The 17,114-nt window shown below is 56.0% G+C and overlaps 1 protein-coding gene across 1 annotated transcript; it reads left to right on the plus strand.

Annotated features, from left to right (window-relative positions):
- Positions 1-2,652: 2,652 nt before the first annotated feature.
- Positions 2,653-15,009, plus strand: BNIP3 (BCL2 interacting protein 3). Its single transcript, XM_028119934.2, has 6 exons — positions 2,653-2,780; positions 9,819-9,969; positions 10,485-10,569; positions 12,295-12,401; positions 12,490-12,639; positions 14,142-15,009. Exons 1-6 carry the CDS (start codon positions 2,735-2,737, stop codon positions 14,185-14,187), a joined length of 585 nt encoding a protein of 194 aa, XP_027975735.1. The 5' UTR covers positions 2,653-2,734; the 3' UTR covers positions 14,188-15,009.
- Positions 15,010-17,114: the final 2,105 nt, after the last annotated feature.

Consider the following 17,114-nt stretch of genomic DNA (forward strand, 5'->3'; position numbering starts at 1 on the left):
TGAAAACTATGAAACTTCACCAAGAGAAAACACCTAAATAAGGGTGCAGCTATATTTGTGGGTTGGAAGACAGGACTGGCAGCTTGTTCTGGGGAAGTTTCCCAGGAAGGGGGCCTGAGGAGCTGAGGGACGCACCAGGAGGACAGGTGTGAGGTGGGAACCTGACCTGAGGGGCTTTGCAATCTGTGTCCCTGTGGGGAGGCTGTTTTCTGTTTGTTCCCTTGCCCTACTCATCCACAGCACTGCTGCGACAGGTGGTAAGTACTTCTTGAATAAACGAGAAAAAAACTGAAGGAAGGGCCAGCACCTCTGCATCCGGAAAGAAGGCCAGAAAGATGACTGCCTCTCCACGAGCAGACAGAGTGGCAGCCGCAGCAGGGGTCCCAGGGCAGAGACCCAGAGGCAGGGAGGGGAGTGAGAGATGTCACCGTGGGAACGGGGCCCAGGTGGGTCCTGATGGAGGCTGGGGTGGGGGACTAGAGCAGGGGTCCTCAGGACTGGCTAAGGAGCATTTTGGCTTTCTCTGCTTGGTCCTGAGTTGGAGGCAGAAGCAGGGACAGGAAGCGGGGAAGCCCTCGGTGACCGAGCAGGTACTGGCCCTTTGGGGCTCACCGTTACAGGGGTTGCCCTGTGGCTTCCTGGACCAGTTGCTACAGACACTGGGCTGACTTCCTAGGAGTCTGACTTGTAGCAGGCTGGCTCTCTGGCCACTCAGGTGAGGGTCTGGACGGGTGGGTGGTCTCTGCAGGTGAGGGTCTGGACGGGTGGGTGGTCTCTGCAGGTGAGGGTCTGGATTTATAGGCTGGTCACCCAGGTGAGGGTCTGGACTGGTGGGTGGTCTCTGCAGGTGAGGGTCTGGACTGGTGGGTGGTCTCTGCAGGTGAGGATCTGGATTTATAGGCTGGTCACCCAGGTGAGGGTCTGGACGGGTGGGTGGTCTCTGCAGGTGAGGGTCTGGACTGGTGGGTGGTCTCTGCAGGTGAGGGTCTGGATTTATAGGCTGGTCACCCAGGTGAGGGTCTGGACGGGTGGGTGGTCTCTGCAGGTGAGGGTCTGGACGGGTGGGTGGTCTCTGCAGGTGAGGGTCTGGACGGGTGGGTGGTCTCTGCAGGTGAGGATCTGGATTTATAGGCTGGTCACCCAGGTGAGGGTCTGGACTGGTGGGTGGTCTCTGCAGGTGAGGGTCTGGATTTATAGGCTGGTCACCCAGGTGAGGGTCTGGACTGGTGGGTGGTCTCTGCAGGTGAGGGTCTGGATTTATAGGCTGGTCACCCAGGTGAGGGTCTGGACTGGTGGGTGGTCTCTGCAGGTGAGGGTCTGGACGGGTGGGTGGTCTCTGCAGGTGAGGGTCTGGACGGGTGGGTGGTCTCTGCAGGTGAGGGTCTGGACGGGTGGGTGGTCTCTGCAGGTGAGGGTCTGGACGGGTGGGTGGTCTCTGCAGGTGAGGGTCTGGACGGGTGGGTGGTCTCTGCAGGTGAGGGTCTGGACGGGTGGGTGGTCTCTGCAGGTGAGGGTCTGGACGGGTGGGTGGTCTCTGCAGGTGAGGGTCTGGACGGGTGGGTGGTCTCTGCAGGTGAGGGTCTGGACGGGTGGGTGGTCTCTGCAGGTGAGGGTCTGGATTTATAGGCTGGTCACCCAGGTGAGGGTCTGGACTGGTGGGTGGTCTCTGCAGGTGAGGGTCTGGATTTATAGGCTGGTCACCCAGGTGAGGGTCTGGACTGGTGGGTGGTCTCTGCAGGTGAGGGTCTGGACGGGTGGGTGGTCTCTGCAGGTGAGGGTCTGGACGGGTGGGTGGTCTCTGCAGGTGAGGGTCTGGACGGGTGGGTGGTCTCTGCAGGTGAGGGTCTGGACGGGTGGGTGGTCTCTGCAGGTGAGGGTCTGGACGGGTGGGTGGTCTCTGCAGGTGAGGGTCTGGACGGGTGGGTGGTCTCTGCAGGTGAGGGTCTGGACGGGTGGGTGGTCTCTGCAGGTGAGGGTCTGGACGGGTGGGTGGTCTCTGCAGGTGAGGGTCTGGACGGGTGGGTGGTCTCTGCAGGTGAGGGTCTGGACGGGTGGGTGGTCTCTGCAGGTGAGGGTCTGGACGGGTGGGTGGTCTCTGCAGGTGAGGGTCTGGACGGGTGGGTGGTCTCTGCAGGTGAGGGTCTGGACGGGTGGGTGGTCTCTGCAGGTGAGGGTCTGGACGGGTGGGTGGTCTCTGCAGGTGAGGGGCGGGTAGTCAGCGCGTCCGCTGTCCCGAAGCGCCTTGGGTGGCCAGTCACGCGAGCCGGGACCCTGCTTCCCCAGACGGCTCCCCGCGTGCGGCCCCGCCCCGCTCAGCGCGCCCACCACACCGCGTCAGGCCCCGCCCCTTCGCGCGCCTGCGCACACACGCCCCGCTCCTCAGAGCCCCGCCTCACGCACGCGCGACCTGGCCCTCAGAGCCTGCCCTGCGCACGCACGCCCCGCCTGCCCCGCCCGCCGATACCGTTCCGCGCACGCGCACTGCGCTCCTTAGGCGAGCCCTTAACCCGCCCCGCGCACGCGTCGCACGCGCCGCACGCGCCCCGCGCGCCCCGCGTTCTCGCGCACGCCCAGGCCCCGCCCCGCGGCCAATTGGCAACGCCGCGGCTTTTCCGCCGCTTGTCTGTCGTGCGTCCGTCGAGGCGCGTCAGTCGGTCGAGACCCGCGTCTGGGGCTCCCGCACCGGTCCGCGCCCGACCCCGACCCGCTGCTGCCGCGCCGTGCCTCTGGCGCCATGTCGCAGAGCGGGACCCCCGGACTGCAGGAGGAGAACTTGCAGGGTGAGGCCGCGGGGGAGCCGGGGTGGGGTGCGGCGGGGGCCCGCGCGGGGGGCTCGCGGGCCGGGCCGGAGTGGGGCTCGCTCGTGGAGGCGGTGCCGCGGGCCGGGACGCCGGCTGGACCCCACCAACAAGCCTGAGCCCGGTCCGTGACCGGCACTTGGGTGTTGGCTTTGGCGAGCAGACGCCGGGGTGGTTCAGGCCGAACGGTGGGGCCCTCGCATTTCAGCCGAACGGGTTCTGTCCGTGGGGCCTGTTGGGGCATCGTTGGGAGGAAGGAAGGGATGAAGGGGGTCGCTGTGCTGCAGGGCTCAGGTCCACCCACCGCTCTTTAGTGGAAGATAAGCAGCTTAAAAAAACGGTATCGGCAGGTACGAGGTTTTTTTTTTTTTTCTTTGTTAAGTTCAGGTTCCACTGGTACTAGCCGGTCAGTTCCCCAACAGCTGGAAATTGATTTGTGGGTTAAGAAAAATACAAGCAGAGGGACACCGTCCCAGTGCATGCAGGGCCCCCCCGCCCTGTGCCTGCTGCTTGTGCGTCTGTAGACTCTGCTTCTGCATTTCCAGAGCCGGGCCCAGACCAGGCGGCCACTGCTCGCTTGCACGGCCAAGTGGGCGGCAGCCTTGGGATCTGCCCCTTGGGGCTCGCCTCAGTAGGGCCGCCACCCAGGCCTTGTTCTCCGGGCCCCTTGGAGTGATCCCCGGGGCCCGGGAGAAGCCCGCTGACCCACGACCTTTGTATTCTCTGAAGCAGAAGTTCGGTGAGCAACATGAGCATGTAAATAAGCTTTGGAGACGGCCGTTCAGACCTTTGGGAGTGAATTTTTCAGCTCATGAGGACTGTTAAAATTCTTCTATTCAGAAGAATCTGGTGAGCTGCCAATTATTTTTCTTGTTCCTTAACATGATTTTACTGGGCAAGACGTAGTCTCCTGCTGTGCGTAACCAGCCACTTTAAAAGTTCTGTAAGCTCTTTAAAATTCTACATCGACTGATTTTCTTTGAAACAGATAAATGGATTAAGGGTTTAAACTTCCTGTCTCTTCGTCAGATCCAGTTGTATGGACTCTTTGCCTTAGGACCATCCTTTTTCTAATTATCAAGCTACTTGCCCAGCACAGTATTTTACTCACAGCCTGGGATCTAGTCTCTGCAAGTGTTCTGAGTCCTCCTGAGGGGGCTCAGATCGCCATTCCTTGACTGACCCCAGACTGCTGAGTCATTGGCGATGCAAAATTGCCAGCTTCTGAGTTAAAAGCTGTTTCTGTGTTTTGCATATTCTATAAAAAGATGCTTACACTGAGGCTCCTGGTCCCTTCTGGAGAGTACGTGCTGCGGGGCACTAGCTCGGCCTCAGCCGCCATGGGTGGAGTCGCTTGCGTCACGTCACGTGGGGCCTCACAGCTGCCCTGAGAAATGTGAATCCGGGCCTGGTTCCTGGCTGAGGCGGTGCTTGTCCCCGTCTGTCCTGATTTGATTACCTCTTGTTTATGTTTGAACCAAGTACTAAGCAAGCCTGGGTGAGCCCAGCCTGCAGACATCCTCCCTGAGGAGGCAGCAGCAGAACTGGTCCCTTTTTGCCCTCTGGTCCATTCTGGTTTGAGCTGTTGTCTAGCAGGATACTGTGTGTGCCTTTCTTTCCCCCTGGGACCTAAACCTGCCTCAGTCTGGGTGGGAGAGAGGGAGTTGTGTGCAGATGGTGTCAGTACCACAGGGAGGGGGTTGCATCACTGACTTCCTGCGGGACTCCTGAGCATGAAGCTGAGCTGCTCGCGAGTGCCAGCCTTCGGTAAGGGGCCCAGTGCTTTGCTCTGAGACGGCCCCCTCCCCTCCGCGCTTTCTCTGCAGCCAGCCCCACGGTTTGGTTGTCGCAGGCAGCCCACCGTGGGCAGAGGTGTCTGAAGAGAAAAACTTGATTTCTTTTGAAGGATAATGGTAGGATCGAGAAGTTTTGACAGTGAAGGGGTTTCGGCCACCTAGATCCTAGCCCAACCCCCACATCTCACAGATGGTCACTGTGCGGCCCAGAGGCTAAGTGGAAAAGAGGGGAGGTGACCTGTAAGATGAAGGGCCAGTGGGATGCTGGGAGCCTGAACGACAGCATCTCCGACGGCGGGGTCCTGGTGCACCTCCCGAACCACCGGTGGAGGGAAAACCACCCAGTTGGGAACCGGGATCCTAAGTGCTCCACCCCGTTTCGACACAAGTTCAAAGTTACGGGTTCATCAGGTCTCTCTTGTTCCTGTCTCACCGAACCTGAGAAGCTTTTGTTATTTATTTTCTAAAACACTGTTTTATTTACTTGTAAATAATGATCCTGTTTATAGAAAGCTTTTAGCACCTGCAATTTCGTAAATAAGACCCACCTCTCCCAGGGAGGAAGCCCACTCCAGAACCAGCACCCCCCTGTTGACTTTGATCCCACTGTCCGGAAGGTTCTTGGGATGCCTGCCTCTCCCCTCATCGGTGCTCTCTCCCACCCTGGCTGCCCAGCATCGCCATTACAACTTTTTCAAAACACCCGCGTGCTGGGATTCTGCATCAGCATTCCAGGCCAGAATTTTCGGAGTGCTGGGCCGGGCTTCTCCACACCAGCCAGGGCCACTCAGTGGGGTGGCCTTCCTTGGGCTGGAGACAAACACTTGCCCGGATGTGGAGCAGGCACTGGGGCCAGGGGATTCGCTGTCCTGTTACAGGGGAGGCAGGAGCTGTGCTGGGCACCTCGTCTCTAACTTGTGGAGAGATGGGACGCCCGCGGCCTTCCTCTGTGTTGGGGGGAGATAGCATGGGGAGGGACGTGAAGTTAGGAAGGAGGGCTTGCCTTGGGTCTGTAACACCACGGTCTGTTTCTTTGATTATTCCAAGTTACTTGGTATATTGTGATTCTGAGGAAGCTTTCTGAGGTCACAAAGCCACCTTAATTCCCACCTTTCCATCCCCACCTTTATTGCTTAAAAAGAGTGATTTTAATGCCCGTGTGATGTAGGTGGACCAATAGCCAGCCCTGTGTTCCCTTGCCAGGAAGTACGCTTCCTGCTTAGTTGTTGCCGGTTAATAATAAAACACTTGTCCTGGTAAATCATTCTTGGAATACAGGTTTTGGACTCAAAGGTATAGACAGTCCAGAATGGGATTTTTTACTTTCTTGGGATGCTTAGAGCTTTTTAGGATATGATTTTTAAAAAACATGAGTCTGTCTCATTGGAGTGTTAAGTTGGCCCTTGTGATGTAACAGAAAATGCGTACCTGCATCTAATAGTGTTACATGTTAATTATACCTGTTTATTTTTTAATTTTTTTTGAAGATTTTATTTGTAAGTAATCTTTACACCCAACACAAAGCATGAACTCAACAGCCCCGAGATCAAGAGTTGCACACTCCTCTGACTGGGCCCCTAGGTGTTCCAATTACATCTGCTTAAAAAAAAAGTTCATAGGTGATCTTTTTCCCTTCTTCTTGGCACAGCTCCAAAAACCCTTGGAATTTGAGTGATACTAGTGGCTTACTGATCAAGAGCCCCTTTTGTGAGGAGCCCCTTTGGAACACAGTCTGGTAGTGAGGTGACTTGGGGGTGGGGTAAGACGGGGGACACCCCCTCGTGGATGGGAAGGGCTGGAGATGGGTTAGAAAACCTTCACACAGCAAGGGTCAGAGTTGTGTTGAACGAGCTGCTTTCCTCGTAGCCGGTCCTGCGGGTCTTTCCCAGTGGGCTCTTCCTGAGTTGTATTCTGTCTGATAATGGGTAGATGGACGTCAAGTGTCTTCCTGAGTTCTGTGAGTTGTTCTAGGGAATGACCGCACCCGGCCGGGTGTTGTAGGGGCCCTGACTGGTAGTCTGCAGCAGGAGCGTGAGGGGCCCGGACAGCCCGCGTCTGCTCCAGGAGAGCCACTGTGCGCTGGGACTGCTTGTGCGGACCCGCCGCGCTCCGGCTTGTGTGCCGGTGGGACTGAACCCCTGCACAACGCACCCCCATTGCGTGTCAGAAGTGGAGCCGGGCCCGGCATCTGAGTGACAAATGGAGCCTAGGAGCGTGGAACCGAGCGGAGCTGGTCTCCTAGCTGGTGGAGTGGCCCCGGAGCAGGACCATGCCGGAGCTTTTATCATGATCCCTCAGGGTTGGGCGGCACCGGAGGTGATAGGAGGTGGGGGCAGGTGGTGGGGGCAGGTGGTGGGGGCAGGTGGTGGGGAGCCGGTCCGATGCGCGGTGTCAGGGATGCTGGGGTGTGGGACACCTGAAGGCCCTGCAGCCGCTGTGGACACCGTGGGTGTGTGGGCCTGGCCTCCTCGTGCGGCTGGGCCAGCGTGAAGCACTTGAGACGTTAAGGAGAGAAGTCTTGTGCTAACCAGAAAGCTTGTGTGATCATTTTGTTAGCTAACTGGAGGCTGAGGGAAGCTGAGTGGCAGGGTCTTTGATTTGCTTTTTTCTGATGGTGACCTATGCAAGCAACAACCGAGGGCCGGTTAGGACTCCGAAGAGATGCCCGTTTGGCGTGCTAGGAAGCTGGAGGCCTGCTGGTGCTTCGGCCCACGTGGTGGAGCGGAGTGGGGGGCTCCATCCCTGCTGCCCACACAGTGTTGGAGATCGCGTGGTGTTGTGCAGGGCCATGCTGGTGTCAGCAGAGGGGCAGTTCTGGGTCACGATAGTTGTAAGACAATTAGCTACAAACATGGCTCATTGTGTGACTCTGGTCTCTGCATTTCTGTCTGTATAGGCCACCTTCACCCTGCCTGTCGCACCCCTGGCCTCCATAGGCCACCAGGGTGGCCTCTAACAAATGGTGTTGGAGATACATAGACCTGTGACACAACAGAAACTGTCCATCTTGGGCTCAGAAACAGACCTGCACACATCGCCAGCTTGATTTCTGACAGGAAGTGCACGGCACGGGGGAGCGGGGAGCAAGGGCAGTCTGGTCAGTGAGCAGAGCCGCTGGCTGTCGGCAGGGAAAACCTCACCCGTTTGAAACCATGTGCACAGACTGAACCCAGGCTCATTAAACCCAGATCTGCGTGAGGGTCCCCACCAGGCAGGTCTCCATGGCCACAGAGTAGGAAGAGATTGAAACTGAATTAAAATCAAAGACCTGTTAGAACATGACCTTAAACCTGAAAAGGCAAGCCACAGGGAAAGTTACTTTGCTGCATGTTCAGACAAAAAAAGGCTTGTGTCTTGAATATTGAACTCCTACAGAAAGAGTAAGAGATTTTTGAACAGCTAATTTATTTATTTTTTTCAGAGTGTGTGGTGGGGCAGAGCGTGAGAGAGAATCTCAGGGAGACTCTTGCGCATGGAGCCTGACGCAGGGCTAGATCTAAGGACCCTGAGATCATGACCTGAGCCCAAACCAAGAGTGGACGCTCAACCGACTGAGCCACTCAGGCGCCCCTTGAACAGCTAATTTAAAAAGATGTTGTCCACATGGCCCGTAAACAGGAAAAGATGTCCAGTTCCATTGGAAATCAGAGAAATATAAAATAAACCACACAAGACACTGTCACAGAATGGCTAAATTTAAAGACTGGTTTATTGGGAGGACCATACCTTGGTTCAGCTGTGTCAGAGGGCAGGCCTTCCTAATACCACTCAGTCTACACGTGCCACCTTTGGCCACCGTCCTGCTCCTGGGTCTGTCGACAGAAACGAGAGTGCGGCCACCACGAAACATGAGCAGTTACGGGGGCGCCGGGGTGGCCCAGTTGGCTAGGCGTCTCACTCTGGGTTTCAGCTCAGGTCATGAGGGTCCCTCCTGGTGCTCGCTGTCTCTCTCTCACAAATAAATCAACCTTAAACATACTAGCAGTTACGGGAGCGCTAGTGGTGCTGCCACATACCTACCAGATGGACAGTTGGTGGCGGAGCCATCCGGTGCATCCTGGGCCGCAGCCCCAGCATGCGGTGTGCTCATCCACAAGCACTTGGCGGGCCCCCAAGTCCAGCCCCACTGGGCGTTGCGGTTGGACCCCCCCCCCCCAGCCCAGCTGTGCCAAGCCTGCTACTTGCAGTGCGCTCAGGATGTCTGTGTGTAGGGTCGCATCCACCCTTCGGGACGGGCCAGGACTGTTCTGAGCTCTCCCACCTGTTGGCTTCCCCCAGACACAGGCACAACCGGCGGCTCCTGCTCCCCAACCAGTCCTTGCCGGGCCCCATGACTGGGGTGCTGATGTGTGTGTGTGTGGGGGGTCCCTCTCCTAGCAAGCATGGTGCGCCCAGGGCAGTGTTGAGATCGGATGGTGGGCTAGCCAGAGACCAGCCTCGCTGAAGATACTGGCTTCACGTGCAGGGTGTGGTGGTGGGTCGGGGGTGGTAGGTGCTAGGTTCTATTTTGGTAAGCAGATGATCTGGTGCCAAGACAGCTCTCTGAATCTACAGAATCTGGGTAGAAGCAGTTCGGGATGCATGACAATTGTCAATTTTTAGTTCAAGTAAGAAGGCTGACTTCTTCCTGTGAAGATGTGGCTAATTGAATACGTGGGGGATGGCTTGCTCTGGTCAGTCACGTTCAATGAGAAATTACCTTTGTTCTAGGCAGAGTATGTTCATCTGGCTTCTGAGGGAAGTAAATAACAATAGCAGAGACGAGTTTTGTGGGGCTTCAGGATCAGAATGTGATGCTGGTGTGGAAATAAGTGAATAAGAGATAGTATAAACCTTTAAAAAAACTTAAATCTCTTAAGCTCTTGTTGATGCCCTTTTTCTTCTGGAAGTTGAGTGGGGAAAAAAGCATTGTGGTCTGTTGGACTCTGCTGGCCCAGCAGGTTACCAGGCACCCATCTGGTGTCCCGGAATGGCAGGAGACCTGCAGATGAGCATCTGGGTGCTAGGGGCCGGCCTTGGGTCCCTGGGAAGGTGAGGCTAGGCCAGCCACTGGGATGCACCTGCCGGAGATGGGCATGTTTTGGCAAGTTTCAAGGAGTTGGCCTGTTGTCTCCCCGGCGCTGCTTAGAAATGGAAGGGTGGAAGGGTGGGCTGGTTGTCTGTCAGGACTAGGCTCTGCAGTGGGCAGAAAAATCCCAACGGTGCCCTTCTGTGTCTCCATCAGGCTCCTGGGTGGAATTGCACTTCAGCAATAACGGGAACGGGAGCAGCGTTCCAGCCTCTGTTTCTATTTATAACGGTGACCTGGAAAAAATACTGCTGGATGCCCAGCATGAGTCTGGACGGAGTAGCTCGAAGAGCTCTCACTGTGACAGGTGGGTAAATAAGCACGTTTGGTCCGGTGCTGGTTTATCCTGCGTGCGGGCCAAGTCCCAGAGTGCCCTCCCTCTCCCCGCCGGGTTCGCGGGAGCCTGGCCCTCCGGTGGGAGGGATGGGGCCTGGTGTTGGAGGGCCCGCGGTAAAGCCGGCGGGTGGACGTGGCAGGCAGCCAGTCACCGTGCCTCTGCCCCCGGCACGTCCTGGCTGACTGCAGACAGCATGGTTGAGTCAGAAAGCAAAGGTCAGGTGCTCTCGGGCTTGCCTCAGAGCACAGAGCTGGTGAGAAGGGCAGTACGGAGTCCACCCCCCACCCCCCAAAACTGGCTCCCCTCCGCCTGCCAAGCTCAGCCAAAGGGGAGCAGAGATGGTGGGAGGGAAGATGTGGGTGCCGGCGCCCGTGCTTCCTCTTCGAGGAGACGGTCCTGGGCCCGGAGGGGCTTCGCTTCTCAACGACAGAAATCATGTTAACATCCTGTTAATTTCTCGCATTCCCTTCTGTGTGCCTACCAAGCCCACCTCGCTCACAGACCCCTCAAGATACGACCCGAGCTTCGGAAATAGACACCCACAGCATCGGAGAGAAAAACAGCTCGCAGGTGGGCTGCAGCAGGTGTTGGTGATGTGCTGGCACGGCGAACGTGGCCGGTGGGACTGAGGAGGGAAACGTGTGTTTGTTGTATGGGGGTCTCTTGGCTTTTTCTAAAGCTGTGGGGTAGGAGCATCGCCCCTGCAGGCCTCACACTGAGCTGACCAGAACAAATACAGGCTCCGCTTAGCACGTGTCGCGGGGCCTCTGCTGCCCTCACGTGCCAGCCAAGGTGTGCGGGGGGGTGGGGGGGGGGTCCCTCGGGCCTGCAGCCTGGACAGGCCCGTGGCCGGTGGGGAGAGTCCCTGGGAGCCACTTTGTGGCCGGTCTCTGTCTTGGCTAGCAGTCGGCGGTGAGTGGGTTCAGGAGAGCCTGGCATGATACACGGAGCCACTCGGGGGCTCTGCCAGTGTGGGGGTGGCGCGGACACGCTGCAGCTGGCTGCCAGAGCCTCTGGCTTGCTAATGGCGCTTGCGTGGCTCAGTGTTAGCCCACTGGCCACTTACTTAAGTCGAAGGCCACTTTCCTACCATGTGCTCAAATGCTTCCTGGGTCTTACACGCTGGGGCTATGTTCCGTTGTCAGGCAGGCCTGTCTCTGAGAACCTGGGGCCCAACAGTGCTGGGCTGTGAGGCCCTGGCCCCCCCCAGGACCGCCGGACCTGCGCACGTTGGGATGCACGAGCCAGGTTTCCTTTGGGTGTTTTCAGTGATGATGAGAACACGAAACAGTTGACTTCTCCCGTATTTAAAAATCGCGTAGGAAGTGAGGTCTTGGGGTCTGTACCACTGAGGCACTGGATCCCGTGGGGTCTCACCGCTGGGCCTCCCTCCCACCCAGGCCCTCCAGGTGCCCTGATGATACCCTCAGGGCAGCTGGTTCGTTTTGGTACTGTATTCTAGAGTAGCTTTTGCTGATTTTCAAAAGGAATTACATAATCTTTGCTTTTTTTTAAAATTTTATTTGGCAGAGAGAGACAGCGAGAGAGGGAACACAAGCAGGGGGAGTGGGAGAGGGAGAAAGCAGCAGGCTTCCTGCCAACCAAGGAGCAAGGAGCCCGATGTGGGGCTCGAACCTAGGACCCTGGGATCATGACCTGAGCCAAGGCAGATGCTTAACTGACTGAGCCACCCAGGCGCCCCTGGTTCAGTTTTTTTAAATGAAAACAAAACAAAACTACCTGTGATCCTCCTTTTTAAAGTCCCCTATAATTAGCGTGTTTTCCTAACGTACTTTATTTTTTTAAAATGTTTTATTTATTTATTCATGAGAGTCAGAGAGAGAAGCGATGCGGGACTCGATCCCAGGACCCCGGGATCATGACCTGAGCCGAAGGCAGATGCTCAACCATCTGAGCCACCCAGGCGCCCCTTCCTAACGTATTTTAGATGTAGCTTGAAAACACAGGTCTGTGAGTTTTTGGTTCTTTCCCTCCCACTGAACACGAAATTGTCCTTTTCCAAAGACTGTGGCACTGGCTGCCATCCTGTAGCCACAGACGCGTGGGGTCTGTAGATTGTCATCTTTGAAAACCCGCCCCGCGGTCAGCATCTGCATGTGGATGCCTTGTCCTCACTGCTTCCTTAAGGGACGGTGTCGGCAGCCTCGCGTCTGTCTGGGAAGCAGGGACATGAGCGGAGGCCAGAGCGGCCTGGCGACGGCGTGTGCGGGACACGGGCAGTGCTCGGTGGTGTGGCTGTGCAGCACTAAGCGACTGCTCTCGGTTCTGTTGTAGTCTGAGGAAGATTATATCGAGAGAAGGAAAGAAGTTGAGAGCATCTTGAAGAAAAACTCAGACTGGATTTGGGATTGGTCAAGTCGGCCGGAAAACATCCCCCCAAAGTGAGTGTCTTCGGCGGCGCGGGCGCTTCCTGGCGGCGGCGCGGGCGCTTCCTGGGCGAGCAGGTGGCTTACCGCTTGTCCTCCCCAGGGAGCTGCTGTTCAAGCACCCGAAGCGCACGGCCACACTCAGCATGAGGAACACGAGCGTCATGAAGAAGGGGGGCATCTTCTCCGCGGAGTTCCTGAAAGTCTTCCTCCCGTCCCTGCTGCTCTCGCACCTGCTGGCCATCGGGTTGGGGTGAGTGAGGCCACGCGTGGCCTGTGTCCTGATGGTCCGGAGTACAGGGACCTTGTTAACCCTCATTCAGGTGTAGATCGTAAGTCAGCTTAGGTAACATGAGCATGTGGACGAGGCCCAGAACGTGGACCCCAGATCCCGGCCCCCTCACTTGCCGGCCGCACTGAGATCGCGTCTGCCTGGTGCTTCCTGGATGCCTGGCTTCAGGTCTGGGCCGTCCCGTGTCGGCGCGGACCCCAGGCTCACTCCTTCCGTTCTCGCCCAGTGGACGGATGCTCTAAGCGGTCCCTCCCGCTGCAGCTGGCTGGGCTCGGGGACCTGCCACACCTCCCACACAGCGCAGCCCCGTTCCAGTCGCAGGGAAGTGAGCCCCGTGCGTCTCTGGCATCTTGTACCGTGGGCTGGTCTTCCCCAGCCTCTGTCGTGGTATGTCGTGGTGTGCCACGGTGGTGTGCCACAGTGGTGTGTGCGTGCAGCTTGCTGGACAGACCGGATTGTATTCACGGGCATCTGACGGATCTGGCCTCCAGGGCCCCGAGGGAAACAGGAGGAGACAGCCCCCCATTTTCCCAGATCCCGTGAATGGGGCTGTTCAAAGTCGTAGGGCAGGTGGGCACTTCCTGGTCTTGCCGGGTTCCTCCTGGCCTGCCAGCCCTGTGGGAAGTGAGCGCCCTGCCAGCCCTGTGGGAAGTGAGCGCAAGGCTGCTTTCCCTGCCCTCCCTTTGGAGTCTCGGAGCTTCAGACCCTCATTCTGGGAACTGTGCCTGCAATGTGGCTTCCCGGTGGGCCAGAGGCTTCTGGATGTCAGCGTCCAACGTGAAAGTCCTCCACGGTCCTGGGCCAAACCCTGCCCCCTTTTCTGCTTGGAGTCACTGGCTTTATTCTGGCCCCTGTGTCTCAGAGCCAGGCTCGGAGTTTTTTCCAGAACTAGCAAATTAGGTTCCGTGGGAGCAGGGCCTGGTGCAGGTTTCAGTACCTGGCTTGGGCCTTCATTTCGGGGTAAATTTCTGCAGCCCGCTCCCACCTAGCGTCCCTGCCTTCCCTGCCGGACTCGGAGCTTGCTGGTGGCCCGGACCCGTCAGGGCTGCCTGTGGCGGTTGGAATGAAGTCCACCCCGGCAGGATCTGTGGGCTCTTTTCTGCCCGAGGGCAGGGCTTTGTTACTCCGTAAAGGCCTTGGTGAGGTGGGTGGTGATGCCCCGTGGGTGGCTCCCCAGCAGTGTGTCCACTGTATGAACGTAGAGACAGGCCATGTCGTGCGAGGATTTGTGGTTGGTTGGTGGCCTGCCTTATACGGGTACGGAGCACGCTGGTGTTAGGGCACAGCTGGGGTTTTTCAGAATTAGATTATAAAATACGTAATGACAAATCATGAAGTACTTGATAGATTCATCACAAAGTTCTTAAAAGCAGGTCGAAGGTAGCCAGTCCCCGACCACAGAACCTCTAACCCAGCCTGAGCGGCCCTGTCTCTGCTAACTGCTGATTGCTTTTTCTGTGAAGGATCTACATTGGAAGGCGTCTAACAACTTCCACCAGCACCTTTTGATGAAGCACTGGAAGCCAGCTCTCGCCCCGTAGCGGGGTTTCTGTCGGGGCTGGAGGCGGCACGAGGTGAAGAGCCGCCGCGGGCTGGGGCAGCTGTGCCACTGGATGGGTCTGTCTGTTCTGTAAATGCTGCGTTCCTAATTGAGTAGAACAGAAGAAGAGTTAAAAAAAAAAACAAAAAACCATGCCAACCTGTAATCATACCTATGGGAACAATTAATAAGCATGTCCTACTGATTAACATCTACTGTAATAATTTGGTAGTAAATTTTGTTTGGATATTATAAATATCAAAGTACAAATAATTTTAACACTAGATATGTATGACATGTAGTATTTCAACTTCAACAAAAATTATCTGTAACCAGTTACTCAGTTTAAAATACTTTATATTTGAAAAGAACAAATAATGTTTATTAAATGACGACTACATAAGGGGTTTATCCCAAATGAATATTGTGGCCTTATATTCACACTGTTCCAGGAAATACTATGTTTAAGTGGATGCAGGTTGTCTTTACTGAAGACTACGCTCAACTCTGCTGTCGGTCACGCCACGGAACGCAAGGAGCAGATGTGTCAGTCCTGCTCCGACACGAAGCCGCGGGCCCCTGCAGGGTGTTAACAGCTGTCCGGGCCGGTGGTCTTCTGTCCTCGGCACCTGCTAAGTATTTTTCCTCTCTCAGCCCTCTGGATTGCTGAATTTAGTCCTCCTCTTTGTGTTCGGTTTTTGTGCTCTTAGAATCAGCTTCATTCTAAGCAAACCTGTGTCTACTTCAAAAGACTGGAAATAGGAAAAAATAAATCTTTGCCAAATCCTTCAGAGATGACTGTAGTTACGTATGGTTTAAACGAAATGTCAAAAATCTTAGATTAAACCAAGCGTTGGCCCCATTGTCACCATTACCTTTTGGACGGCATATTTTAAAGGCTGCCTCGTGGACATCCTGTGTGTACCCCAGTGTGGAATCTGTTCCACGTTTCCATCCTCATTCAGTTGTGTTAAAATAACATTCTAAGTTTTTAAAATTTCCATTTATATTTAAATGATTACTCTGGACCTAGCAGTGGACAGCTGCCTTATTGGGAGAAAGCTGGTTGATCGGCATTGGAATTCATGTAACTTCTCTAGAAAAGATAAAGATCCAAGTCACTTGGACACGCTGTGGTCAAGCCAATCTCGTGACTCGCAGTAGGTGGATTTGCCTATTGTCAGAAACAAAGGGGCTCGTTCCTTTGCTGCTTCTGTCCCAAGAGCCCTGACCACGGGGGCCGCACTCTGCCCGGCTGAGCCAGGTCCAGCATCTTTGGGATCCACGCCCCTCACGCATAGGGACTACCCTGTACCTTCTGAATGGTCTGTCGCCTGGGCGATTGGGGGCCCTCTGCAAGGCAGTTCCTTTTGTCCCCTCTTGGTGGCATTAGTGAGCACTGAGCTGAGCAGCACTGGCTGGGAGTCCTCCAGGACTGTTAGGGGAGTGCTCTTCTGTGGGAGACCTGAGCCTTCTAGAGGCCCCCCTCCCCACCCACCCCCCCCAGCATGGAGCCGGACAGTTGCCTCCAACTGCTGTATTTGCATGGATCTGTGTGTGTGGTGTTCTTCCTTTTGGGTAGGGTAATAGTGCTGTAGTGGTTTTGCGAACAGCCCTTTGTACCTTTCATCATATTCACTGAATAGCATGTTTGGATTATGTTAAATGACGTAAAACACGTAGTTGCCGCTTCTGAATGCAGCTCCCTGGTCCAGACACCTGCAGACTCCGGTGGGGCACTTGGAGGAGTGCAGGGGGATACAGCTCTGGGGGAAAATCAGGCAGTACCTGGAAAACCACCTGCTCGTTCCTTCTGACCTGTAACGCACTTGGAGGGATCTACCCTGAAGATAAACATAGGTTGAGTCGGAGACTCTTGATTTTGTGTGGTCCCGTGTGCAGGCGGGCAGTGACGGTGCCGTGGCGCTCCCTTGCTGGAGCCCAGTGCGGCTTCTGAAAACTACCATGAGGGTTCAACAGACGGCTGGGGATTTCTGGGGTGTGCTGGTTCCCCAACAAACAGGAACTGGAGTTAGCGGCAGGCAGCTTAGAGTGGCCACCACATTTCTGATTGGTCAGTCTTCCCATCTGTTCCTCCCCAGGACCGGCCTGCTTCACCCGCGGCATGTACCAGGGATTCCTAGTGCCGAGGGGAGAGGTACCTGGGGAGGGCGGTCCCGCTTCAATATGGGCCTTCTGGCATCAGGCAGGCTGCCCAAACTGCAGGCTGGTGAACAAAATAAAGTATTTGAAAAGAGAATATACATGGTGTGCTATCACTGCAGAAAAGAGCCAAAGAACACAACTGCTCAACTTGTGGAAAAAGAAACCCCGAATATAGAAATGTGGGAGACTGGCTGCTGACAGGGGTGAGGGGTGCCAGCTAAGGGGCGTGGGAAGTAGGCAGGAGAATGAAGGCCTATGCCTTTTTCGTGATGGACTCAGAACCACAGCAATGCTTTAAAGCCAGAATGCATAATCAAAGCCAATGTTTTCAAGGGAATTAAAAATGGAATGCAAATAGGGAAACCTATCACAAGTAAACGAGGCCATGCTGGAGGGGCGGGGGACGTGGGCCAGAGCCAGTGGTGGATTTTACCGGGGGGTGTCCGCATTAGCTCACAACCATGGCCATCCAAGTGTGTGTGCAAACACGAAGGTTTCTAGCTTTGTCCAGAGGGCCTAATGAGCAATGCCAAGTCAACAGCAGAGGGCTGGCTGGTCCCTGGTTCCTCACGGCATTCTTCAGTGATTCCAGGACAAGGGGCGGGAGTCAGGAAGGGCTCAAAAGCCAAGGTGAAAGAACCCACAGTGGCCTGAAATGGGACAAACAAGGAGCAAAGCCGCTACAGTGATGGACGTTGACCCAGAGACTCGCGGGCGTCCCCGAGTCCAC

Source organism: Eumetopias jubatus, unplaced genomic scaffold (genome assembly GCF_037043125.1).
Source record: "Eumetopias jubatus isolate StellerSeaLion01/CBP00866 unplaced genomic scaffold, mEumJub1_p1.0 scaffold_17, whole genome shotgun sequence".
Classification (NCBI taxonomy): Eukaryota; Metazoa; Chordata; class Mammalia; order Carnivora; family Otariidae; genus Eumetopias; species Eumetopias jubatus.

Bases quoted from the DNA above. Each gene is read 5' to 3' on its own strand.
- BNIP3 (XM_028119934.2), top strand. From the start codon at position 2,735: ATGTCGCAGAGCGGGACCCCCGGACTGCAGGAGGAGAACTTGCAGG. The intron at 2,781-9,818 runs GTGAGGCCGCGG...TGTCTCCATCAG, and splicing joins GCAGGAGGAGAACTTGCAGG to GCTCCTGGGTGGAATTGCAC. The intron at 10,570-12,294 runs GTGGGCTGCAGC...GTTCTGTTGTAG, and splicing joins GAGAGAAAAACAGCTCGCAG to TCTGAGGAAGATTATATCGA.